General features: G+C 44.0%; 1 protein-coding gene across 1 annotated transcript; it reads right to left on the minus strand.

Moving 5' to 3' along the window:
* LOC133442601 (uncharacterized) lies at positions 1-27,253 on the minus strand. Its single transcript, XM_061720610.1, has 11 exons — positions 27,154-27,253; positions 21,339-21,656; positions 17,248-17,532; positions 16,794-17,084; positions 9,185-9,307; positions 7,691-7,991; positions 6,223-6,372; positions 5,751-5,924; positions 2,864-3,034; positions 1,579-1,628; positions 1-1,448 (listed from the first exon to the last, which is right to left on the minus strand). Exons 1-11 carry the CDS (start codon positions 27,218-27,220, stop codon positions 916-918), a joined length of 2,463 nt encoding a protein of 820 aa, XP_061576594.1. The 5' UTR covers positions 27,221-27,253; the 3' UTR covers positions 1-915.
* Between the last annotated feature and the right edge of the window lie 631 nt (positions 27,254-27,884).

Below are 27,884 nucleotides of genomic sequence, written 5' to 3' on the forward strand. Positions count from 1 at the left end.
TATGTGTGCAGACAAGGTAAAAAAAAAAAAAAAGATATGCAAGCCGCAGATATTTATGTTGTTAGATTAGACATTTACTACATGTACAGAAGGATTTTGAACTGTAAATGATGTACATGTTTGTACCTAAATAGATCCTTTCCTAACAGTGTCTTTTAACACGGCAGCAACTTTGCTGATTAAAACGGGACAGAACCAAGAGAAAATAACCACTATTTATTCATCTATTTATCTGTTTGAAATCTGCTTCTACCTACTTCTATCTGCTAAAGAAGAAGTAACTATTCTTCTTTGCATTTATTTTGTCTTGGTTTTTATTCTAATTCCGGTTAGAGCGCCCGAGTGGTGGAAGAAAAATCCACAGAATAGCCGCACCTTTGTATAAGCCGCACGGTTCAAAACTTATGAAAAAAGTAGCGGCTTATAGTCCAGAAAATACAGTAATTTTAATGAGTGAATATCAAATATTGTGTTTAAAGGAGACATTTTTTTCAAAAAGTTCAATCGAGCAAGTAGCCTTTCTTGTTGTTCAGGATCCTTGAAGTAGCTATCGGTTCACAAAGGTCCGTGATCCTGATTTAGTTGGTGTTGCAGCTTCCAGAACAGTTTGTTCCTCCCGTTTACAACATGGAGCGGCGCAGTACGAGGAAGACAAGGCTTTAAAACCCCTCTTCAGAAAACCTACGAGGGACATCATGGAGGGTTTGTCCAGTTCTTCTTCTACAATCTAGGAACCATATACGGCAGCTTCTACCTTTTAAAGGACCGGAAGAGGAAGACGTTTCCAAGGAATCATTCAGAACAGTTTCACCAACGTGTGATTCAGGTGTTCTGGTGGAAACAGAAACAGACGTGTACAGACTCAACTATCTGTCCAACAGAGACAGTTTCTCTGACAGGAGGAGACTCTGGAGACTAAACTCGACACAGAGACACTGAAGAACCAGAACCAGACCTGAACCCAGGATAGAGAGGTTCAGTGAATGTGGTGTTGAAGGTGTGGAGGAGGATCAGTCTGTCAGAGGAGACGCTGTAGAAGGACAGAGTTCCAGCAGGAACGTCCACGTACACTGCTACTCTATCAGACACTGAGGGAAAGGAGGAGGAAGATGTTTCTCTGTTATTGTGACGGACTTGGTACCGACCGTCACTAGAACATTCCAGACCCCAGGAATGATCGTTCCTTCCAAACAAACAGTGAACAGAGTCTCCTTTTCTGCTGATTCTTCTGTAACTCACTGATACAGAAACTTCTCCTCTCCTCTGGACCTCCCAGTAACAGCGACCCGTCAGAGCTTCTCCACACAGCAGCTGGTACCAGTAATCAAACCTGTCTGGATGATCAGGATATGACTGATTCTCCAACACAAACATCATCTTCCTGTTGTTGTCAGACAGTTGGATGTATTTGTGGACTGTGTTTGTGTCGACGGTGAGTTGACAGGAATCTGATGGAGAGAACAAACAACCCAGTTGCAGTTATTATTGATCAGTTATTGATCACTGATGGACTGATGAACGAGTGATGTGACAGTGTGAAGATGGTTGAATGTGTGAATGAAATAGAAACACACTTACACTTCCTCAGACCTCCTGGTGTCAGCCATCGTTGTCCAGCAGGATCCACCCTGAAAGGAGGAGGAGGAGGGTCAGACCAGCTCAGTCTCTCTCAGGGGTGGGATGTTATTTAGAGGACCATGGTCCTCTAAATAACATCCCACCCCTGACAGGAGTTCGTGGAGTGGTGTGACAGCTCCAAACTGGAACTAAACCCCAGCAAGACCAAAGAGATGGTGGTAACCTTCTCCAGCAGACAGAGGGATCTGGCTGCTGCAGTCACCACCACCATCCACGGGAAGCCAGTGGAGACAGTCGTGGAGTACAAGTACCTGGGCACCATCTTTGACAACCTCCTGAAATTATCTTTCAACACAGAGGAGATTCTCAGGAAGTGTCACCAACGGCTGTATCTCCTCAGGAAACTCAACTGCTTTAGAGTCAGCACTCACATCATGATGACTTTTTACTATGCCTTCCTGGAAAGCATCATGACCTTCTCATTGACCTGCAGGTTCCACTCCCTCAGCATCCAGAACAGGAACAGACTGCAGAGCCTCACTATGCCCCAAAATCATCGGCCTGCCGGTCAGAACTCTGTCTCAGGTTTTTAACCAACAGGCCCTCAGCCAGGCAGATAAAATCATCTATGACCCCTCCTACATACTTCACCCCGTATTTCAGTGGCTCCCCTCCAGGCAGCGCCTCCGTTGCACCGCCTGTAGGACTTAGAGGAGGAGAGCTACTTTTGTCCCCAAAGCTACCCTGCTTTTTAATTCCAGCTGCTAAACTCCATCCCCCACATCCACAGACCTCCCCTGCCCCCCAGCCCCCCCCGGACTACTCCATACTCCTGTTACATTGTTTACATCCACTGTCGACACTTTACACTGACACTTTATATTTTTATTTTTATTTATACCACTACAGTCACTCTATTGTCATTTTTTTTTTGACATTCTTATATTTATATATTTTTTGTACATAACGAGACATGCCCCATTTATCTGTTTATTTTATTCTATTATTCTATTTGATATTTTCAACGTCTTGCTGCTCAGTTGTCTTGCCCCTCGGGGATAAATAAAGTTTGTCTGTATCTGAATTTGAATCTGAATCTGAATGGATGTTTACTGGGTCAAGAACGGCTCAGAGTTGTGAAGTGCATCTATCAGCTCTGCTCCAGATGAGCTGCAGCAGCTCCGTCTGCTCAAAGATCTCTGTTCAAAGCCAGAGAGCCACAAAGATGACGTCCACAACAACACCATGAAGAGTCCAGCACACTGATGTCCTTCTGTATTCCTACCTGAGAGTGTCCAGTCTCCAGCGGGGATCCTCCAGTCCAGACAGAAGCTTCCCTGCTGACTCTCCTGGATGGTTGTAGCTCAGGTCCAGCTCTCTCAGGTGGGAGGGGTTGGAGGTCAGAGCTGAGACCAGAGAAACACTTCCTTCCTCTGAGATCAGACAGCCTGACAGCCTGCAGTACACACAACACAACACACATGCAGAGACTCTGAGAGAACTGCTCTGAGACTGAAGCTGACTCTGTCCTCATGTTCACCTGATGATGGAGCTGAAGGAGAAGTCAGAGGATCAGCAGAAACACTGGAATTCACCCTGAATCCAACAAAAGCTGAGACGTTTCAGCAGTGTTGTGCATGAACGCGTTCATTGAACACATTCATTTCTGTGAGAACGTTGAACAGAATGCAACCCTATTTGCAAATAAAGAACTTGAACGTGAACTTGTTCATTCTGCAGATCATGAACTGGAACTTGAACTGTTCAGATTATGTGAGTTTCAGCTTCACTGTTTAAGTCCAATTATTACGGAATGATCCTCCTCCTCATTTCACCAGCGGGTGGCACGCACAATTAAAATCCTCGATGAGTAGACGACTTTACACTACATTACCCACAATGCAGTGTACACTAGCATAACAACGGGCACCATCTCCATGGCAACGGCGGTCCGAGCCCGGTGCATCTTTACATGAACAGTGAAGAGAGAGACGTTGCAGACGCGGGGTCAGCGAGCCATAGATGATGATCCTTATCATTATCTGCAGGAATTTTACACATCGTCTCCCAAAGAGTCCGACGGTAGAAATCTAACCTTTCTGTGCAAATTATGTCCACCTGCGCTGAGAAAACAAGTCCGAACGTCTGCCTCGTCAACTTCACACGTGAAACGTCATGTGGAGTTAAAGCATCCGTCCAGTGTGAGAAAATATCTGCAAGTCCTTGACAATCAAACAAAGTGATCAGGAAAGACCAAGAAGACCCAACAGCCCCAAACAACCCCAGTCCCACTGCTGCTCCTTCAGGGTTGATTTACCAGCAACAGGTAGACAAACTGATAATGGACTACATTGTTGGAGATTCACAGCCTGAGTTAAGTTGAAAAGCCACTAGGCTTATACATGATTGTTTACAGCAGGGTCTCTAACCCTGGTCCTCTGGAAAACCTGCCCTGCATGTTTTAGATGTTTCCTGCATCATCACACCTGATTGTAATTAATGGCCGTCATCTGTTTGTCATCCAGGTCTGCACAAGTCTGTTAATGACAGAACATCCACTGCCAATCCAGGAAGCAGGAACACACGGAAACACACATCAAGCACTGGAAATCTGCAAAACGCAAACAGAACACGAAACCGGCACGGAGCCAACTAAAACATGAACAGCAATCGACCCAAATCTTGAGATCTGATCGCAGTCTGAGCTAAGCTACCGCTAACTAACCCCAAAAACTAGAGAGCCAGCATGCAGGTGAACAAGCCAGTGTGTATGTCTATGTGTGTGTGTGTGTATGTATATGATCATGTGTGTGTGTGTGTGTGTGTGTGTGTGTGTGTGTGGTGTGTGTGTGTGTGTGTGTGTGTGTGTGTGTGTGTGTGTGTGTGTGTGTGTGTGTGTAATAAACCAAACAAAGCTCTACCTGAAGTGTATCTATAGTGGGGGAGGGGGGGAGCAACCCCGCCACCCGCGAGACCAGAAGCCGACACGGAAGAGCCCGGAACCCAGGCCACCATCAACCCCACTGAGGGGAGAAGTAGGAGGGAGGCAACCCACCGCCTGCAAGGCCCCCCGCCCCCCCCGTCCCCCCCCCCCCCCCCCCGGCGGCGGCCGAGAGGGCCCGCGGGCGGGAAGAAGCAGCCAGGGATCCCGCGGCGGACCGCAACCCAGGTTATCCCCGTCCACCCGGTACGGGCCGGACACGCGGCCAGGAGGCCCTCACCCTTCAGGCCAACGACCCCCCACCCGGCAGGGGGGCCAGCCTGCCTGGAGAGACAGAGCCGCCCGGAGAGAGGGAACCCCCCAACAAGGCGACACCCGTGCAGGCCCGACAACGGAGGGCCCCAGACCCAGGCATCCCAATCATTCATCCATTCAACTATCCGATATCTATACTAATAATAATATCATATACTATACATAATAATAATACTACTACTAATAATAATAATAATAATAATAATAATAACCATCTTTGTATAATATAATATTGATAAATTATTAAGTTTTGTTGTCCTGCCAATGGAGGCCCAAATCCTCCATGGCAGGACCCTTCCATACCGCATTCTCACCGACACAGACACACAATCACGCACCGTTTCCCCCTCCCCGGGGGGATCCAGCACCGCCAGAAGGCACCCCAGGCTGCATGGCGAGCCCCGCCAGGCCCGGGTATCCCGACCCACCCATCCCAGGCCGGTGAGGGAACGCGGGTGATGTAGGACCCCCTCCCGCCCCTGGTGTTGAGTGCATGTGATTAATGCCATAAAAACAGGGAGTGGGAGGGCCAAGTATCGATTTGACACCGACCCCCCCCTCCCGAACTACGTGTCCTTGTCAAATGTATTTATTAAGTGTTGAATGCGCAGTGTCTATTTTGCTGTTAAAACCGTGAGGCGGGGAGTGCCGGGCCACGCGGGACAGTGCCCCCCACGACCCGGACCCCCCCGCCCTTCGCCTATGTGCGTATGAATCGTGTAGGGGGGGAAGGAGGGGGAGCGGAGGCCGAAGCCAGGAAGCAGGACCAGCAAAGCCGGCCCTGATAAGACACCCGCGCCCCCCCACCGGCCATCCAGTAGATGGGGGGTGGCCCTCCGAGCCACCAGTAGAAGGGGGGTGGCCCTCCGAGCCACAGTTCTAACAGTCCACAGTTGAACACTCGGTGGATTCTGACCTGAGAGACTCCAGGTGACAGTCTGGACTCTCCAGTCCAGGACACAGCTGCTCCAATCCAGAATCCTGCAGGTCGTTGTTGCTCAGGTCCAGTTCTGTCAGACTGGAGGACTGAGAGCTGAGAACTGAGGACAGAAGTGGACAGATGTCCTCTGAGAGGTGACAGCCACTCAACCTGCAGAGGAGATTAAAGAGAGATCATGAGGCTATTTAAAAGTTATGTCATTTAACAAAGAAATAAATGATATAACATCAATCAATGCTGATTATTTCAACTAATAATCAATAAGTATTGATCAAAGTGATCGCTGCATTTCTCTTCCTCTACATGTAAAGTTTCCTGAAATGAATCATTGAGGAGAACCAGTCCCACATGAACCTGAACTTAGTTGAACAGTGAATTTAACTGGTTTCCTCCAAGAACGCAACATGTCGTTGTAATTAAAACAGATGTGTCCGTGTTCGTCCCTTACACAACTTTCTTGGAGGCTTTGACCACCGGCAGCAGCCTCCGTAGAACCTCCTCTGAAGCTGAGAACTTCTTCAGGTCAAACACCTCCAGATCTCCTGATGACAGTAAGATGAAGACCAGAGCCGACCACTGAGCAGGAGACAGTTTATCTCTGGAGAGACCTTCCAAAACCCTCAGGAACCGTTGGACCTCCTTCACCAGAGACCGAAGTTCAGTTCATTCAGACAGTGGAACAGGTTGATGCTTCTCTCTGCAGACAGATCCCCAATGATCTTCTTCTTGATGTATTCAACTGTTTCCTGATTGTTCTGTGATCTTCTTGGTTTTGGTTCCAACAGACCTTGTAGGAGGTTATGATTGGTCTCCAGTGAAAGACCCAGAGGAAGCGGAGAACAAGTCCAGGTGTCCGTTTGGACTCTGTAAGGCCTTGTCCACAGCTGTCTGATAGAGGTCGGTCTCTGTGTTTCTTTGTTCCTCGAGCAGGTTGACTCCAGACTTGATGAAGGTCCGATGGACATGAAGAGCAGCCAGAAACTCTGGACACTCAGATGGATGAAGCAGAAGACCTGGTCCTCGTACAGGTCGCTCTCCTCTCTAAAGATCTGGGTGAACACTCCTGAGTACACTGAAGCCTCTCTGACATCGATGCCACACTCTCTCAGGTCTTGTTCATAGAAGATCAGGTTTCCTTTCTGCAGCTGCTCAAAAGCCAGTTTTCCCAGAGACTCCACCATCTTCCTGCTCTCCTGGACTCCAGTGTGGATCCGTCTCAGCTCCTCCGTCATACTTGACCCTCTTCAGTTTGGCCTGGACCACCAGGAAGTGGATGTACATCTCAGTCAGGGTCTTGGGCAGCTCCCCTCCCTCCTCTGGTCTCCAGGACGTTCTCCAGGACGTTCTCCAGGACCGTAGCAGTGATCCAGCAGAAGACTGGGATGTGGCACATGATGTGGAGGCTCCGTGATGTCTTGATGTGGGAGATGATCCTGCTGGTCTGCTCCTCATCTCTGAACCTCTTCCTGAAGTATTCCTCCTTCTGTGGATCAGTGAACCTCTGACCTCCGTCACCATGGAGACACACTCAGGAGGGATCTGATCGGGCTGCTGCGGGTCGTGTGGTGATCCAGAGACGAGCAGAAGGAAGCAGGTTCCCCTGATGAGGTTTGTCAGCAGCACGTCCACTGAGGTGGATGTTCTGGGGTCACTGACGATTGTAGAGTTGTGGAAGTCCAGAGGAAGTCGACTCTCATCCAGACCGTCAAAGATGAACACGACCTGGAACTCTTCAAAGCTGCAGATTTCTCTGGTTTCAGAGAAGAAGTGATGAACTAGTTCCACTAAGCTGAACTTCTCCTCTCTCAGCACATTCAGCTGTCTGAAGGTGAATGGAAGCAGGAACTGGATGTCCTGGTTGGTTCTGCCTTCAGCCCAGTCCAGACTGAACTTCTGTGTTAGGACTGTTTTCCCCGATGCCGGCCACTCCCTTCGTCATCACCGTTCTGATTGGTCCTCCTCTTCCAGGTGGGGGTTTAAAGATGTCTTCCTGTCTGACGGCTGTTTCTGCTCTGACTGGTTTCCTGGAAGCTGCTTCAATCTGTCTGACTTCATGTTCTTCGTTGACCTCTCCGGTCCCTCCCTCTGTGATGTAGAGCTCCGTGTAGATCTGCTCCAGAAGGGTTTTATTTCCTGCTTTAAGGATCCCCTCAGACACATGCTGGGACTTCTTCTTCAGCTTAGACTTCAACTTTTTACAAACTTCAACTAACATACCTTAATGAAAGAACGTAAAGACAGAGATTTAGTGTTTTATGAAGTTCACTCAACAACTTAATTCTAAAAAACAATCAAGATCTGAACATCCGCTGATTAGCTGTAACTTTACGACGAGCTGTCCAATATTGAGTAGATCGCTTTTAAAAACCTCTGAACATTCAGGACGTGGAAGTGACAAGAACATCTGGGTTTCTAGTACCAGGATGTTAGCAATAGAGCCCTGGGGGCTCATTTATAAAAGAGTGTGTAGGATTCATACTAAAAGTGTATGTGCGCTCAAAAGCCAAAAATGGCGTGATAGATGGCTGGAGACGGAGCTGGTGGGCTGGAGACAAGCGACTATTCCCTTGTCTTCCCAGAGATAAAGACCTTCCCCAATCCAAGTAGTTTGTACTAAGTTGCCGCACTACTGTCCAACTTGTTATGTGAAAAGGGAAAAAAAAGCAAATAAGAATTTGTCAGGTTCTCAACCCAAGTAGTTGGAGAAACCGACGGACCAGACCGGAGCTCTAAGTGTCTCTATAGTAAATAGTAAAGGAGCAAATGGGAAGGATGTCATGCTCAAACATGCTCAGAACGACGTAAACTCACCAACATTTATTTAGAGCCACATGTGTAAAATTAACATGTTTCCCTTTAAGTTGCCTTTTGACAATGAATCTGACAAGGCGTTGTTACAGTTTGGTTGTTTTTATAACGAGGCTGCGAAGCTAATTTCCTCTATTTGACCATAAAATGTTTGAGAACAAAATGTGGACAGTTCGCACTGAATATGTGTTTTCCTTTGTCTGTCAAAGTGTAGTAAAAGTGTTCCTGTCTCGTCCTTATCGCATCTACAAAGTCAAAAGGTGCACATGCAGCCGTGAGTTTCTGCATGGCATAGGCAGAACCAACCAGGCTAGCAGCTAAGCCACACAAGCTAGCAATTCCCATCATCGTTTTGGCCAACGTACACTGCTTGGACAAGATTAAAAATTAATACAGCTGACATGATGAGAGCATCTCAATTCTACTACGTCAGATTTAATGTCAGTATCAAGTATCGCAGCAGAAGTGTAGCTGCATATATCACTAGTATCAACAGTCTGGAAAAACTTCATTCAAAGTACCGGCATATCAGATGTCAGCAAATATTCAACATGCTTTATCTCTCGTATTTACACAAAAAAATCATGAAACAATATCTTTACCTTTATCTCTTTTATTCCTCCTCCTCCTTTTCCTGTATTTGTGTAGCTTGTAACCGACAACTCCAGAAATCAAGACCAGCAGCAGCACAACCACCACCACTCCTACAATAACTCCAGTCCAGTCTGCAGCAGAAAAACACAATTAAAATGACAGTTTCTGTGTTTTTGACGTCAGTGATTTGAACCCGAGTCTCAACAGATCACAGCACACATGAAGCTTCACAACTCTCTGTAACTGTTTGTAGCTGCAGTTTCTTAAATCTGTTTCATTGATTTATGACCAGTTCTTGAGCTAAAGTCAGTGACACGAGAGTTCTTTGAATGTTTCCACTATTTACTAAAAAAAAATAATTCAGAATAATTTAGCAACGTTAAAAGTCCTCCATCTATTTTTACTTTACTTCCGGCTCTCAGCGAAGCCGGATGCTTCACTACTCCTCTCCCTTATCTATCTGCCCTGCTACTGCTTCTTGTCCTGTCTCGTCTTCAGAGTCTTTTCTTTTCACTCCTCCGAAGCTCTACAATCTTGTAAAAGTTAAAACCAATGTACATTTGTTACCAATTACAGACCGAAAAATTAGATGCGGATTACTAAATATACGATCATTAAGCTCCAAGTCTCTGTTAGTAAATGATATAATTACAGAGAGCAGGAGTGATATTTTCTGCTTAACAGAAACATGGTTACAGGAGGAAGAGTATGTTAGTTTGAATGAATCGATTCCGCCCGGCTACTTTAATCATCACATTCCTAGAAAACACGGGCCGAGGCGGAGGAGTCGCAGCAATTTATAACTCCCGTCTCCAAACAAAAATTGAACCTAAGTGCAATTAAAGCTGCAAGCAGCGATGAACGGGCCCTCGCACTCACGTCCACCACCCCCCATAAGCATATCAGAATGACACCACCCACGACTCTCTATGTCAAACCATTCAAAAGTTATAGTAGGAAATCGGGACAACCAATCAGAAGAAGGGGCGGGGCTAATTAAGGCCAACGAAGCTTAAGAACTCATTACAGAGTCCCATGACACCACCCATGACTTCCTATGTCAAACCATTCAAAAGTTATAGCAGAAAAAAGGGACAACCAATCAGAAGAAGGGGCGGGGCTAATTCAGGCCAATGAAGGTCAAGGACTCCATAAAGAATCTGATGACACCACCCACGACTCTCTATGTCAAACCATTCCAAAGTTATAGCAGAAAATCGGGACAACCAATCAGAAGAAAGGGGCGGGGCTAATTAAGGCCAACGAAGCTTAAGGACTCATTACAGAGTCCCATGATACCACCCACGACTTCCTATGTCAAACCATTCAAAAGTTATGGCAGAGAAAAGTATTCTAGGGGGCGCTGTTGAGCCGTTAGGCCACGCCCATTAATGCAAACCATGAAATATCACATTTATCACCAGGCCTGGCTTGGTGCAGAATTTGGTGACTTTTGGAGAACTATCAAATATGGACCAATCACATGAAGGGGGGGGCACGCCTTCTGGCGTCTAGCGTCGCCACGGTAACACTTTTGAAAAGTAATGCGTGGTGTCGCAGGATGTAGACGCACATTTTGATGTATAAACACACCTGGGTGCACGTTACGGTTCGGGCTGAATTAACTGCCGAAGGAATGGCATAAATTTCGCCAAAATGACACAATTTATTCAAAATGGCCGACATCCTGTTCGGTTTCGGCCATGGCTCCAAGAGACTTTTCTTTAAGTTGCTACATGATACAGGTGTGTAGCGATTTTCGTGCATGTACGTCAAACCGTATTGTGGGGCTTGAGGCACAAAGTTTTCCGGGGGGCGCTGTTGAGCCATTTTGCCACGCCCATTAATGCAAACCATGAAATATCAAATTTATCGCCAGGCCTGGCTTGCATGCCAAATTTGGTGCCTTTTGGGGAACTATCAAATATGGACCAATCAGATGAAGGGGGGGTGCGCTTGTTGGCGTCTAGCGTCGCCACGGTAACACTTTTGAAAGAGAAAAGTAATGCGTGTAGTCGCAGGATGGAGACACATATTTTGATGTATAACACATCTGGGTTCACGATACGGTTCGGGCTGAATTAACTCTCAAAGGAATGGCATATATTGCTCCAAAATTACGCAATTATTTCAGAATGTTCAAAATGGCCGACTTCCTGTTCGGTTTCGGCCATGGCGCCAAGAGACTTTTCTTTTAGTTGCGACATGATAAAGGTGTGTACCGATTTTCGTTCAAGTACGTCAAACCGTATTATGGGGCTTGAGGAACAAAGTTTTTTCTGTCGAACCAATCAGATGAAGGGTGGGCGCGCTTTTTGGCGTCTAGCGCCGCCACGGTAACGCTTTTGAAAGAGAAAAGTAATGCGTGTTGTCGCAGGATGGAGACGCACATTTTGATGTATAACACACTTGGGGGCACGTTACGGTTCGGGCTGAATTAACTTTCGAAGGAATGGCATAAATTTTGCCAAAATGACACGACTAATTCAAAATGGCCGACTTCCTGTTCGGTTTCGGGCATGACGCCAAGAGACTTTTCTTTAAGTTGCCACAGGATACAGGTGTGTACCGATTTTCGTGCATGTACGTCAAACCGTATCGTGGGGCTTGAGGCACAAAGTTTTCAAGGGGGCGCTGTTGAGCCATTTTGCCACGCCCATTAATGCAAACCATTAAATATCAAATTTTTCGCCAGGCCTGACTTGCATGCAAAATTTGGTGACTTTTTGGGCACGTTTAGGGGGGCAAAAAAGGCCCTCCTTTCGTCAGAAGAAAAAAGAAAGAAAGAAAGAAAAAAAAAATTCCTACAGATACAATAGGGCCTTCGCACTGAAGGTGCTCGGGCCCTAATTATAATACATTTGAAAGCCTCATGCTTGGTCTGAAATTTCCGAGCTTGAAATCAGAGAAGCCAGTTGTGTTAGTGGTAGTGTACCGGCCCCCTGCTGGTGCTTATCTAGAGTTTTTGTCTGAATTTTCAGATTTCCTTTCTGGATTATTGATCAGCACAGATAAATTCATCATAGTGGGTGATTTTAACATTCATATGGATGTTGAAAGCGATAATCTTAAATTAGCCTTCGATTCTCTTCTAGAATCAATGGGTATCTCACAAAAACTCACCTACGGTGTTGAAACTGATGGTCTGTTGGTGTCACCTGTTAACTCCCTTTTATCAGACCATTACTTAATAACGTTTGAATTTAATGTTGTTGATGTTGAAGTGCAAAATAGGAGGTATTATTTTAGCAGATGTTTGTCTGATGAAGTTATTATTAATTTAGGGAGGCCATTGCTTATCTTACGACAGTGCAAAATAGTGAAGCCTCTACTGAAGCAATAGAGGCCAGTGACCTGGGTTCTACCTCTGATGCTGATGTTGATTTTCTTGTTAGTAACACTGCTGATCTGTTGCACTCAGCTTTAGATGAAGTTGCTCCTTTGAAAAGGAGGGTTTCTAGCCACAGGAGCTTAACTCCCTGGTATAATTCAGATATTCGCATGTTGAAACAAAACGTGCGTAAAATGGAAAGGAAGCGGTACTCTTGTAAGTCTGTAGACTCCTATCGTGAATGGAAAGATATTCTAATAGTATATAAAAAAGCCATTCGCAAAGCCAGAACCGCTTATTATTCAACGTTGATAGAGGATAACAAAAGTAACCCACGTTTTCTGTTCAGCACTGTAGCCAGGCTGACAAAGAGTCACAACTCTGTTGAGCCGTGCATTCCTGCAGCTCTCAGTAGTGAGGACTTTATGAGCTTCTTCAACAGTAAAATCACGAGAATTAGAGAAGAAATCAACCAGCCGGTTGTAGGTGTTTCTTCAGCTTTAGCGACTTCCCTAGGCTCTGACTTGTCTCTAGACTGTTTTGATCCTATAGACCTCCCTGAGCTGACTTCACTCGTTAATAGAGCTAAGTCAACCACATGTATGTTAGACCCCATCCCGACTCGACTATTCAAACATATTTTTTCTCTTATTGGTACGACAATACTGGACCAAATCAACCTATCCCTAAGTTTAGGATATATACCACAGGTTTTCAAAGTGGCAGTAATTAAACCTTTACTTAAAAAACCTTCTCTTGACCCAGACACCTTAGCTAATTATAGGCCAATTTCTAACCTTCCATTTGTGTCTAAAATTCTGGAAAAGGCAGTTTCAAGCCAGTTATGTGACTATTTGTATAGAAATGATCTGTTTGAAGTCTTTCAGTCAGGGTTCAGAATGCATCATAGAACAGAGACAGCACTGGTTCGAGTCACGAATGACCTCCTTATGGCCTCAGATAAGGGATTAGTGTCCATACTGGTTCTACTGGACCTCAGATAAGGGATTAGTGTCCATACTGGTTCTACTGGACCTCAGATAAGGGATTAGTGTCCATACTGGTTCTACTGGACCTCAGATAAGGGATTAGTGTCCATACTGGTTCTACTGGACCTCAGATAAGGGATTAGTGTCCATACTGGTTCTACTGGACCTCAGATAAGGGATTAGTGTCCATACTGGTTCTACTGGACCTCAGATAAGGGATTAGTGTCCATACTGGTTCTACTGGACCTCAGATAAGGGATTAGTGTCCATATTGGTTTTACTGGACCTCAGTGCTGCTTTTGACACTATAGATCATGGCATTTTGCTGCACAGGTTAGAGCATGTTGTTGGGATTAAAGGGACAGCTCTACGTTGGTTTAAATCATATCTATCTGACAGGTTCCAGTTTGTTCATGTACATGAGGTTTCTTCAGAACAGTCAAGGGTCTGTTATGGTGTTCCACAGGGTTCAGTGCTAGGGCCAATCTTGTTTAGTTTATACATGCAGCCATTGGGAAGTATAATCCAGAATCACGGCATACACTTTCATTGTTATGCTGATGATACGCAGCTCTACTTGTCTATGAAGCCGGATGAAACAGAACCGTTAGTTAAACTTCAGGCATGTCTTAGGGACATCAAGGACTGGATGTCCAGAAATTTCTTGCTTCTAAATTCAGATAAAACAGAGGTTATCATTCTTGGTCCAGAGCATCTTAGGAAGGGACTAGATGGTGTTGCGATGGCTTCCAGTGCAACTGTGAGAAACCTTGGTGTTGTTTTCGATCAGGATTTGTCGTTTAAACCATATGTTAATCAGGTTTGTAAAATAGCATTTTTCCATCTCCGTAATATTGCAAAGATTAGGAAAATCCTCTTGCAGAGTGATGCAGAAAAACTAGTTCATGCGTTTGTATCTTCTAGACTAGATTACTGTAATGTGTTGTTAGCAGGATGTCCAAGTAATTTGCTGAATAGGCTCCAGCTGATCCAGAATGCAGCAGCACGAGTACTGACAGGAATTAGCAGGAGAGACCACGTCTCTCCAGTGTTAGCGTCGCTCCATTGGTTACCCGTAAAATTCAGAATCCAATTTAAAATTGTATTACTTGCGTATAAAGCCCAAAATGGCTTAGCTCCACATTATTTGCAAGACCTGATAGTGCCTTATGTTCCTGTCAGAGCTCTCCGTTCTCAGAGTGCAGGTTTACTCGTAGTTCCTAGAGTATCTATATGTAGATTTGGAGGGCGGGCGTTCTGCTATCAGGCACCATTACTATGGAACCAACTTCCAATCTGGGTTAAGGAGGCTGACACCACCTCCACCTTTAAAACTAAACTTAAAACATTTCTGTTTAGTAAAGCCTATAGTTAGTGTTTAGTAAACCTCTAGCTGGTGTTGGTAAATCTCTAGGTAGTGTAAACTCTAGTGTGCCAGAGTCATTCCTGTAGTTTCTTGTGCTGGCCCCCCCTTCTCCTCCCTTTTCTCTCTTTTGTCCATGTTGCAGCATCCTTTGCCGGACACCGGAACCTGCAGCGTGGGAGTGAGAGGGGCAGGGTAACGGCCCAGGCAGGCGGGGGAGAGGTTTGTCCGTCAAGACTCCTCTCCCTGGCCCTGCCCCTTCTCAACCTTTCCCCGACCCTGCACCCCAACCTGGGACTTGACGATTGGGCCGGAGCTTCAGGAGCTGCATGCTGGCCTGCGGTCCCCACCCCCGGTCATCCTGTTGCTGCTTCCACCTGCCTGCTGTGCTGTTGACGTCCCCGACCCCCAGTCTGGCCCTCGGCAGGAGGGTCCCCCCTTATGATCCAGGTCCTGGTCCAGGTTTCTACCCCCTTATGATCCAGGTCCTGGTCCAGGTTTCTACCCCCTTATGATCCAGGTCCTGCTCAAGGTTTCTTCCCTCCTAAAGGGGAGTTTTTCCTTGCCACTGTTTGGCTTAAGGTTTTTCTCCCACTAGGGGAGTTTTTACCTGCCATTGTTTATGTAATAACTGCTCGGGGGTCATGTTCTGGGTATGGGTCTCTGGAAAGCGTCTAGAGACAACTTTTGTTGTATTAGATGCTATATAAATAAAATTGAATTGAATTGAAAATTGAATCATGGAATTGATTAACTGGTCTCTCAGCACAATTGACCAAATTTTTGCGACGAGAAGTGAGGGGGTGAGGGAGCCCTCCTGCCCCGATGGGCCATTTTTTTCTGGATACACAATGGATTCCTGGAAACAGTGGAAGCCTTTATGCATCAAGATCTTATCAGTTGAGGATGTTGAAGATGCCTTCATAATTGGATTTATGATAGCAGGATTTCTCCTAATTGGAGCGGGGGGATTCCTCGTCTATCGACAAATGCGCAAGTCTGTGACAGCTGCATTGGCCCTCTCCGAGCTGCCTGACGTCACTGAAGGGATAAGCGCTGCGACTAACACTCTGACTTGAACGCTGTTGGAGCAAGGCCGCAAGCTGGATGCAGGCTTTTGCAGGCTACCGGCAGTCTTTGAGCTCATTGACAAGATGGAAAAGAACTTGGAGAAGTTGGAAGCTCGGCTTGGCGGGAATTGATCACAAATTCGTCTGTTTGGAGTCGCCATTGAGGAACCAGAGACTCGAAGGTTGACGGAAAATTACTGCTCTGCCTGTTTTTTTAATAAAAATTGTTGATTCTATAACCTGACCTTGACACAGCGGTTTGGCTGATCGCTGTAGTCACAATCTTCCTGGTGGAATGTAAACAGGTGACTCTGCCCCCGGAATAACCCCCCCCCCCGACCTGCCCATATCATATACCCATAAGCTTATGATGCTGTTTTGTTGTGTGTATGTTGCTTTTCTGTGCTGAGGTGTTTTTTTGCAGCTTGACACTAGGTAATAATACACAGTGTGAAGATGCCTTTTTTTCTCTCCTCCTCCATCCCAGTGTCATCCTTCCTCTAAAAATGGCGTCCGTATTAACGGAGCCATCGGTGTGAACCGGAGTCAAGTTCTCTTGTCTGATTTATGTCTGACCTGGCAATAAAGCTTTTTCTGATTCTGATTCTGATTATAGCAGGGAATAGATGCAGTTGTGTGACTCACGGTCAAAGATTGTTGCTCTGACGATCTACATCACCAACAATTTACTGCTGCAGCAGACTGATGTCATGCCGATGTTCATACCATCAGTTCAACTTTTGACATGAACATAACCAAACAGGCAGCACTCTTTCCTTTTAACTATTCAAATTAAACATGAGCCATGACCAAAACTAAACTCTTAATAACTTATTCTGGCTCTAACACTTTTAACCGTCTTACCTTTTGGTATGTGAAGAAAGGTGTATTTCACGTATGTTTCCTCTTCATCCCTGAGTTCACATCTGTATGTTCCTGTCTGGTCTGAAGATAAATCCTTCAGAAAGAGACTTCCTGTCTCTGATACAGCCTTCACGTGCTGCTTCCACCTCTCCGAAGGTTTGTAGAACCCTTTATCTCCGCTCTGTGTCAGGATGATCTCTTTGTGGTTAAATGTCCAGATGACATACCTTATTGGATAATTGGCGGTTGAGCAGGAGATTTTTCTTTGAGTGTCTGATCCACTTATAACAGCTGAAATGACAGTAAACAAGACATGGAATGATGGAAACCCAAAACGAAAGAAAACCGAACATCAGTTGTAAAGGACAAAAGTTTCCGTAGACGACATGAACAACTCATCAAGGTCTTCGTGGCACTGAGAGCCACCACATAAACATTTAAATGTAATTTCTACCTGGTCGAAGCAAAGTGGATCTCCTGCTGTTTGCTGGAGTGCTGACGGTGCAGATGTAGTCCAGGTCAGTATCTCCGTCTGAGAGGACCAGAGAGCTGCTGATGCTGTAAAGCTGCTGTTCAGTCTGCTGGACTGTTGGTGGGTTCTGCAGGTTCTGCAGGTTCTGCAGGTTCACGCTGGATGGAGGATCGGTGGTCCAGGTGAGTCCCGGTTCAGGATAGATCCCCTCTGAACTGCAGGTGATTTTATTTTGTACCTGTTCAATGTTGACGTGCTGGACTGGAGCTGGAGGACAAATATGCAGTTGTTAATGTTGTTCATGTCACTGAAACCCTGTTTACTTCACATGCTTCAATCTCGGTTGCGAAAGTACTTTTCTGGTCATTCTTTCAAAGTTAAGGTCAAATTTATTTATATTAAAAACAACCAAGGTTTACCAAACTGCTTTTACAGCTAAAATAAAACAATATCCTGTAAATGATTCCACCTCAAACTACATCAGTTAAAGCACCACGAAAGATGATATATAAAGACAAGAGGTCTAAATCTCAACTTGAATGTAATGTCAGCGAGTAGAAATGAGTGTTCAGCAGAGATTTAAATGCAACAACAGTTTGAGTTGTTCCAATTCACAAATAGGGAAATTGTTCCAGGAAATGGGACCATCTACCAAAGAGACCCGGTCTCCTCTGAGTCTTTATCTGGGAACTGCAAGGACCATCTGATTGGATGTTGCGTCCTGAGATATAAAGATGAATATAGTACCAGCACATTTAAAACCTAAAAAAACTAGCAATAAAATCTTAAAATCTATTCTAAAATGGAGAGGAGGTCAGTGAAGGGATGTCAGAACCGGAGTAATATGCTCACATTTTCTGGTTCCAGTTTAGAGCTGAGCTGCAGCGTTCTGGATTTACTGAAGTTGAAAGATTAACTGATCTAAACCAGCATACAGGAATTACAGCAATCAAAAAGTGTAGCTATAAAAGCATGTATGACTCTTCCAACATCATTATAAACATAAATATGGCTTCACTTTGGTCGTAACTGGAAGAAGTGAGTTTCCAGGCTGAAACCATCATCTGCATCCCATCACTTCACTGCTGAGTGGGCCAAAGCCCTCCCAGTCCACCAAGTACTGGAAACCCCGTCCCCTACGACGAACAGCGAGCAGCTTCCGAACCGTCCAAACAGGGTCACCATCTGCAAGGACCCGAGGGGTCCGAGGCGCGCCCGCCTCGGGACTGGCCTCGGCATCCGCACGCTGAAGCTGCGGCCCGGAGAAGTTTCTCAGATCCGAGTCCATGACGCCTGCGCGCTCATCAGCCATAAGAGCCGAGTGGCTGGGAGAACCCCTGCAGGATTGATCTGCCCGTGGGACCCCCGCAGGACTGAGCAACTGAGCCGAAACGGAGCTCTCCCACACCGGGAAAACCCCGGCAGAAACCCGATCACCCCCGACAGAGCCCGCAGCCCCAGATCCGGAGACCGGGAGGCGTGATGCATACTACTATGTAACGCCGGCAACCACCGGTATTATTGTTTGCTTATTTTGTGGCACCATTTTCCACCAGTTATTCACGGTTTAAATGCAGTGTTTGTCATCCGGTCTGATTGCACGTGGCGAGGGCGACGCCATCTTTAAATACCACAGGGCCCCGCCATCTTTAAATACCACAGCCATCTTTGGCCGGCCACGTGCAGTCACGTTGTTTTGAACCACAGAGGTGATCGTGTTTATTATTGTTTTCGATTTCTTTTCATTCATGCAGCTTCATTTTTAATTCTTGGATGTGAATAAATGCTGATTGATTTTAATGAGAAGTTGTTTGTGATGTTTTATACAAATTCTGGTCACAATGGCTGTTTGACAGAGCTAGAGCCGAACCGTAACGCCTTCAACATTATTCCCCAGTAATAACAGCCCTTACTGTGTTCTAGTGGAATAATATCTATTTCTGAGACTGATTGCTGCTGTAAAAGTTATCATTTTTCCTGGTTAAGGCCCAGGTGGTGCCCCATGCAAAATCAAGTCATTTTGATAATTCAATTTGATAAGTAATCTGCCTTATTAATTATTATTATTATTATTATTTTTTTTTTTTATATATATTTTTTTATCCCCGATTTTTTCCCATTTTTTCACCCAGTGCTCCTACCTAAGTGACAGTCCTGGGCATTGCCATCCTCTACCAACCCCGGGAGGTCCTGCACTGAGCTCAGGTCTCCTCCTTAACCTGAGGAGTGAGCAAGCCGCATCTTTTTACCAGGCAGGATTCTCCGGCCAGATCCTCCACACCCCATCTGGCGCTCCGGTTGGCCAGAGGGGGCAGTATAGCCCAGGACTGGTGCATGTTTTTGTGAGGGTAGAGAACATTAGCTACCCAAGGGAACACGGGGAGAACATGCAAACTCCACACAGAAAGGCTCTTTCACCAACCCCACCCAGGGTGAAGGTTAAGTCCCACCCAGGGTGTGGGCACAGAAGTCATGGGGGAACTACCACGCACTTCAGCGCCCCCGGCGGGAATCGAACCCAGGACCTTCTTGCTGTGAGACGGCTGCACTACCTGCTGCGCCACCGTGCCCCCTGCCTTATTAATTATTAATAATTGTTGAATAAAATTATTAATAGTTCTTGATAACTGAACAGCGCTACCTGTGTGGCACAACACTATGGAGAGCCAGAGGTGCGCACCAGTAAAAACGGACCTTCTCTGCAGCCACCTGGGGGACCGTACTGGTCTCCAAAACTAAAATAGACTTAGGACGCTCTATTGTGGGCCAGAGCTGTCTCTCCTAAGGAGATCTGGACGAGATCTGGACGAGAGCAGACCGTCTTGTTCAGCGGGAGACGCGTCGCTCCAGGACGCTCAAGGAGACGCTCTTGTTGTCACTTACCTGGAGAGCGCTGGAGAACAGTGAAACCATGCTTATTTATTTGTTCCTCTTTTTGGGCATGGTACTACGTGAAGATCTGTACGTTCTGTTGTGGTTTGAGTAATTTTTCTGTTAATTAAGATTTGGAAGCATGATTGGAGGACTGGTGCATGTTTGTCTTATATCATGGACTGCTGGGACATTTGCGGGCGTTGCATTTGTCATTGGATAACTTTGTTTCATCGTTGAGAGGGTTTCTTTTGTTGCTTCAGTGAAGATGAATGGAAAATTATCCTTTTATGTGAACTGCTTGAGTTGCAAAAAATGTCCCTCTGCAGGCTGTTGTCAAATCTTTGCAGGTGTTTTTTTTCCTCCCAAAACTCTGTTTCCATGTAAACGAGAGGCCAGGACGCAACATAATGTTTGGGTTTTACCGTCTCAGCGTCGTCCAGTAAACAGGCCTTAAATATTGAAAAGTAAAACCTGTACTGGAAACACTTATTCAGACGTATAGATAATCCAGTTTATAGTAAAAGTCTGGTGTAAATGTGACTTAATCGGTCAAATTAAAGATATCAAAATCTAGTTTCCAGCCATATTTGGTCTCATTTATATGACGTAGTTGTAACACGACTTAATCACTATGCATTACTGCATTAAAATCAGGGCTTTACCTCTGAATAATCATTTGAATTATCCGTTGCCTTCTTGTTCTTCTGTTGACTGTTTTCACAACAGCGATGGTTACAATTATTTGTACAAAACTAAAAAGATTTTTGTTCATATTCTTCAATACATGTTCAATATTTGTTCAAAGTTAAGATCTTTATTTTTGTTGGAAGAGAAGTCTCGCAGGATGAGATACAGAGAGTTACGGATGTGGAGAGAGAACTAGGAGAGTTACGCTCATAAAAAGAAACACCAATGGAAACATCGACCCCCACAGCAGTTTGAAAAAAGTGTAAATTCCCTCAGAAACTGTTGTATGGGCGTTACGAGTTTAGCAGCTATTTTAACTTTGTATCAGCTATTTTATGTCTGAGACACATCTCGGTGAGTTAATGATGTTCCTTTAATATGCTAATAAGGAAAATTGTGTTTCATTGTTCCTGCAACAGTAAACATCTGTTCTATTCTGTTTATTACAAAAAGCCAACCTGAGCAACAGACTCAAATATCTGAATCTGTTGAGGTTTTTATTCTCCACATACCGATCACATTCAGGTTGATGAAGTTCTCCTTATTTCCAATGATGGTGCTGATGTTACACACATATCTGCCCTGGTCCTGAACCTTCACTCCTCTCAGCAGCAGGGAAGCGTTTCCTCTGGAGATCTGGTCCTCAAACAGAGATGTTCTTCCTCTGAACCTCTGGTGCTGCTCTCTCAGTCGGTCTTGTTTGCGATAGTAGGAGTGAACCCGGGACTCTGGTGGAGTCTCTTGAATCCAGTGGATGACAACGTCATCATGAGCTGTGAAACTGCAGGGTAAGATACAAGTCTTGTTGACCTGACAGGAGACCTCTGTATCTGCAGAAACATCAGATGAAGATTCAGAAGAAGACATTAACAGGAAACTCAGCCACTTTGAGGAACATGCAGTTGTGTTATGTCTTCATTAAATGTCTGCACATAAAAAAGCTGATAGAATAAAAATGACCGGTCATAATTATGAACTTTAATGGAGGTTTTATTTTACCTACATAAAATATTGTCATGCAATTGTTAACATAACAACTAGTTGTCCAACTGATAAAATCAAATATTCTGTTTTTCTTTCTACGTTTGTTTCCATCCATCCCTGAGAGAAATCATTTATCCATCAGCCAGTCAGAATATAGTTCCAGTCTGAACAAACACGACTTCCATGTGAAACGTTTTCACTGTCAATTCAGAATATCCAGATAACAATGATGGTTATTATTATTATTATTATTATTATTATTATTATTATTATTATTAGTGCCACGGCTTGCGCCAAGTGGCACGCCTCCTCCATAGCTATGCAATAGCAATGGAGGAGCAGTGCCTCTTGGCGCAGCCAGAGGCACTATTGTTATTGTGTGGATTTAATCTTCTTATTAGTGCCACGGCTGCGCCAAGTGGCACGCCTCCTCCATAGCTATGCAATAGCAATGGAGGAGTAGTGCCTCTTGGCGCAGCTTTGAGAAAACGCGAAAAGTAAAAACGTAGAAACGTGCGCCTTAAACGGGAATCATGTGCGATGACTTTTATTAGCGATTAGCGAGCACGTTTTTGCGCAACGTGCAAAAACGTGCGCTTTTGGCGCCATCCGGAACGCATTGCGAGAAATTTGGGGCCTCACCACTCGCACAGCGTTACTCGAAAAATTCTGAACCGATTTAGAAAGTTGTAGGCCCTGAATTTAACTACAGTGCTGTGGATTTTGAGGGCGATTGCACAAATAGTTTTTGCACGAAGTGCAAAAACATTTCCAAATTTCCAAACTAATGGGGAACTGTTTTCCCATGTATTTGTATGGCCCCATTAAAAGCGGATGGGAAAGTGTCGAGAAAAAAACGACAAAATTCACCTTTTTCCTGAGTCATCTAACTTGCTCATACTTGCACGTAGAATTGTCATTCAAACTTCAAAACGGAGGAAAACTTATCTTCTCTCCAAACTTGAAACAGTTTTTTCCGAAAATGTACACTTTTCAAGATATGAGCTCTCAAGCGAGGACTGGAAATCACTTTTTTGTCAAATCTAAAGTGTAGCTCTAATTTTTTAGAGTGGGAGGGACAGTAAAAATTTGACCTTAATTTTTTATTTGTAACTCGAGCTCACGGCCGAACCGTGAAAGCTAGAAAGATAATTTTTGGTCAGAATGTAGACATAGATGTTGGGATTCATAAAATGTGACTTTGACAGGCGAGGTATGCACAAAGTTTAAACGGGGAGGCATAAAGCTGCACCAATTCCAGCCTCAGTCCCCATTCACTGCAATATAATCAAAAGTTTTCTTCTAAAAAAATCTCACTTCGTTTTCAAACTGCCGTTACTAACACATTTAGTAGATATTAGATATTAGTAGATATTAAGGAATATCTGAATAAAACTAAGATTGTCAGAATCTGCCGGGTTCTGTGTCTCTCACGATGTCTTTGTTATTCTGCTAGGAGCTATGGTTTTCTCACAAATCGGAGTTATTTGAGAACTTGTCACAAGGCAAAAGCTGGGGTTTTCTCACAGCAAACCCGGAACCTTCCTCATTTCGAGGTTCTTGTTGCCCCTAGCAACCAGAACTCAGCTGTTGACTGATTAAACTGAGCCAGACTGGTCACATGACTCAGTCAATACAGACTTCATATACTTTAACCTATTACCTATATATATATAAATATATACATTTGTATATTATTTGACATACAGAGTAATGGGTGGTGTCATTGGACTCTGTATCGAGGCCTTGACGTTCATTGGGGCAAATTAGCCCCGCCCCTTCTTCCGATTGGCCGATATGTTATAGTCCAATATCTTTTGAATGGTTTGACATAGAGAGTCATGGGTGGTGTCATTGGACTTGGTATTGAGTCCTTGACGTTCATTGGTGCAAATTAGCCCCGCCCCTTCTTCTGATTGGCCGATATGTTATAGTCCAATAACTTTTGAATGGTTTCACATAGAGAGTCATGCGTGGTGTCATTTGACTCTGTATCGAGTCCTTGACATTCATTGGGGCAAATTAGCCCCGCCCCTTCTTCTGATTGGCAGATATGTGAGTCCTTCACCTTTATTGCTTGCAAAATTTACACAAATGTGCAGCAGCCCGCCGTGGCACTCTCGAAATGTCTGAGAGGAAATTGTCTAGTTAGTGCCACGGTTGCGCCAAGAGGCACTATTGTTATCCTGCGGGTTTATTAAACTTATTCATTTTCCGGACAAAACTTCAGCGCGTAACTGGTCCCGCAGCTTTGAGAAAACGCGAAAAGTAAAAACGTACAAAACGTGAGCCTTAAGCGGGAATCGTGTGCTATGACTTTTATTAGCGATTGGCGTGCACGTTTTTGCGCAACGTGCAAAACGTGCGCGCTTACCCCCATCTGGAATGCATTGGGAAAACTTTGGGGCCTCACCACTCGCACACCGTTACTCGAAAAATTCTGAACCGATTTAGAAAGTTGTAGGCCCTGAATTTATCTACAGTCCTGTGGATTTTCAGAGCGATTGCACAAATAGTTTTTGCACGAAGTGCAAAAACATTTCCAAATTTCCAAACTACTGGGGAACTCATTTTCCCATGTATTTCTATGGCGCCATTCAAAGTGGATGGGAAAATGTTGAGAAAAAAGACAAAATTCACCTTTTTTCTGAGTCACGTATCTTTCTCATACTTGCACATAGAACTTTCATTCAAACTTTTCACTCAAACATTCAAACGGGGGAAAACTTCTCTTCTCTCTCCAAACCCCAAACTGTTTTTTCCTAAAATGTACACTTCTCAAGATATGAGCGCTCAAGCGAGGACTGGAAATCCCTTTTTTGTCAAATTTAGAGTGAAGCTATAATTTTTTAGAGTGAGTGAGAGAAACAGTCAAAAAATGACCTTATTTTTTATTTGTAACTCGGGCTCACGGCCAAACCGTAAAAGGTAGAGAGATAATTTTTGGTCAGAATGTAGACATACGTTTTGGGATTCATAAAATGTGACTTTGACAGGCGGGGTATGCACAACATTCAAACGGGGGGGGGGGGGGGCTAACAGCCACGCAGGGGAGGTGTTCCAGGCATGTCCCTCCTCCTCCCTAGGGAGGTGTTCCAGGCATGTCCCTCCTCCTCCCTAGGGAGGAGTTCCAGGGAGGTGTTCCAGGCATGTCCCTCCTCTTCCCTAGGCAGGTGTTCCAGGCATGTCCATCCTCCTCCCTAGGGAGGAGTTCCAGGCATGTCCCTCCTCCTCCCTAGGGAGGTGTTCCAGGCATGTCCCTCCTCCCTAGGGAGGTGTTCCAGGCATGTCCCTCCCGGAGGAGACCCCGGGTGAAGACCCAGGACACGCTGGTCGTGTGTTTGGCTGCTAGTGTATTTGAGACTCAACGTACTTCCATGGTTATTCATTTCAAATCAACATGCAAATAACTGTAGTCTTGTCCAGCGAACATCTGCATCTTTTGAGTGAACTTGCCGTTCAAAAGTCCCTTTTCATTCTCCATCTTTCCTCGCTTTTCAAAAAAGTTCAAACAGTAATCCACCATACTTTCCCTCAAGTTACGGTGCCGTCGACTGCCAGAAATTATATAATGCTTGTTTTTGTTTTCTTTTTTTATCCTGCGCGTTAATCATGCGTTAAAAAAATTGTACACATGCAGCCCTCTAACATCTGCACTGCACTTTACAAATATCTCATTCTTCATCTGAATATTCCTGGATACCGTCATGTGAAAAAGTGGGTTCCCCTCTTTAATCTTGTATTTACACAAAATGTAATAAAATAATCTTATATTATTGGATAAATAAAACCTCAAATGAACAAGAAAAAAAATGTATATATATATATATATATATATATATATATATATATATATATATATATATATATATATATATATATATATATATATATATATATTAATTAAATAAATATATGTGACATATTTAAAAAAAATCATATGTATTATATCAAAACTGCACATATATATGCTTTAGGTTCTTACCAGCATGGTATTAACCATTAATATGTTTGCAGACAGGGGAGGGAAAAAAAACAAAAAGAATATCCAGATGTGTAACGTAAAAACAAGCCACACGGGAACCAATGTGATCCAGAACTTCATCATCAGAACAGCATCATCACCAAGTTAGATGAAGAGATCAAAACATTAAAACGACAACAGAACGTCCGAGTAAATCGTCCTGACTACAAACAAGAACTCAACATAAAATATCACTGATTCCTGTTAGGATCCTTCTCTTCAGGCCGGTGAGTTCAGACGTCTCTAGTGACTGAAAACACGTTTAAAAATATAGAAACAGAAAAACACATTTGTTATTTGAAGGTTGGACCACTCCAGTTCTTATTAAATGTTTGTCTTAAAATAAATTAAAATATCTTTGAACAGCCTCCAGCTGATGTAAACTACTGCAGCCAGGGTTGTGATGATCAGCAGGAGACTTCATATTTCATCTACCATCTTCCCTTCGGTGGTTTTATTTAAATCATAATAAACATTTTCTCCTTCCATATAAAACCTTTAAGAGCCGAGCTCCTTCTGACTTTAAAGACTTAATCCTTCCATATTATCATTATTAACACAACACTTTGCTCTCATAGGTTTTCTGAAGAGGAGTTTGACAGCAGTCTGGCAGTAAGAGTTAATTATTAATAATTAACTACAATTTTATCTGTTAATGTAACTTTACTGTAATTTTTTACCTTGACAGTTATAATTATAGAACCCCCCCGAACACAACCACTACAGCCCCAAACCAAAGCAGCAAGAGGGGACGAATGGGCAGCAGGGCATGCCCACATCAAAATTTCCTGAAATTTTCTAGTTATTATTATTATTACTTTGCATTTTTCATCCCATCCCATCTTTTTCGAATTTTGACTTGTCAATACATAAATAATCGATGAGCAGGATTCGTATTTTTCCTGTAAAGGTATAATGACTCCTTTTTTCCGACCAAACAAAAACAAATCTACATTCAAACCTCCTGACAAACAAGCTCCATGAAAACTAAACACTACATCAGTAAAACAACACGAGGGATTTCTGATAAAAATGCTGAAATAAATAAATTAAAAGGTACATTTTAGTATTCTTTTTGTTAGTATGATGTTCTTCTTGATATTTGCATTGTTAAGTACCTCTGTTTTTGCTAAATTGTTTAAAATAACCAACCAACATCTTCCTACATCGTATACGTAGGTTATTTTGGACTTTTATTCAGAGCCAGAGACGCATCACTAAAGTTTCAACTTTCACTGCATATTTATGGATTTAATAAAGAAAACTGATGTTTACCCGTCTTTTCTATCCAAACTGGCAATAGTTAACTGCTTACTCACCATCATTAGAGAAAACCGAGGAGCCCAAAAACAGACCATAAAGCATAAAAGTGATGATTCTGTTCATGTTCTTTATGTCCCTGCTTCAGTTGGACGGTTAGTTCTGGATAGAAGTATTTCTGATTATTTCCTGCTTTATCAGTCATTTCTCCCTCCTGGCGGAGAGATAAAGTTCCTCTTTCGTTATCATCGTGGACTCAGTTTGGCGGGCGTGTCCTGTAATGAAATAGGCGTTTGAGTCGTAAGGAAGTTTGTCTGCGTGTGGTTGTCGTTCTGAGTTAAGTTAGAACCGCAGACCCTGTAACTGTATCATTGATACATTTACAGATGTTAATGACTCCTGTACTTTTTGTAACAATGAAACAGAAACATCTCTGCATTTATTTTTTCACTGTGACATATACAAACATTTTGGAGTGATCTGGAGTTTCATTTTTTCAATGCTGCTAAATCTGTTTATTTACTTAACATTAAAGATATTGGCCGGGTTTCCCAGATCAGTTAAGTAGTTCTTAACAGCGAAAGACTTCTTTCAAACCTTCTTAAGGAGCCTGTGAAAGAAAATCGCGTTTCCCAGAGTTGCTCTTAGCTTAAGTATCTCTTTCATTAAGAAGGAAATGAAAGATGCTGCTGACCCAGTCTTTACAACCATCTTAGTGAACAAAGACTCACAGATCCAGCCGCGTCGGGCAAATCAATATCACACCAAGCAATGAGATATTAAAACAATG

The sequence above is a fragment of the Cololabis saira genome, chromosome 4 (assembly GCF_033807715.1).
Source record: "Cololabis saira isolate AMF1-May2022 chromosome 4, fColSai1.1, whole genome shotgun sequence".
Taxonomy (NCBI): Eukaryota; Metazoa; Chordata; class Actinopteri; order Beloniformes; family Belonidae; genus Cololabis; species Cololabis saira.

Coding starts and splice junctions, on each gene's coding strand:
- LOC133442601 (XM_061720610.1), bottom strand. CDS start 27,220: ATGAACAGAATCATCACTTTTATGCTTTATGGTCTGTTTTTGGGCTCC. Junction 21,657..27,153: donor CTCGGTTTTCTCTAATGATG/GTGAGTAAGCAG, acceptor ATGTTTCTGCAG/ATACAGAGGTCTCCTGTCAG. Junction 1,629..2,863: donor TGGAGACTGGACACTCTCAG/GTAGGAATACAG, acceptor TCCTCCTTTCAG/GGTGGATCCTGCTGGACAAC.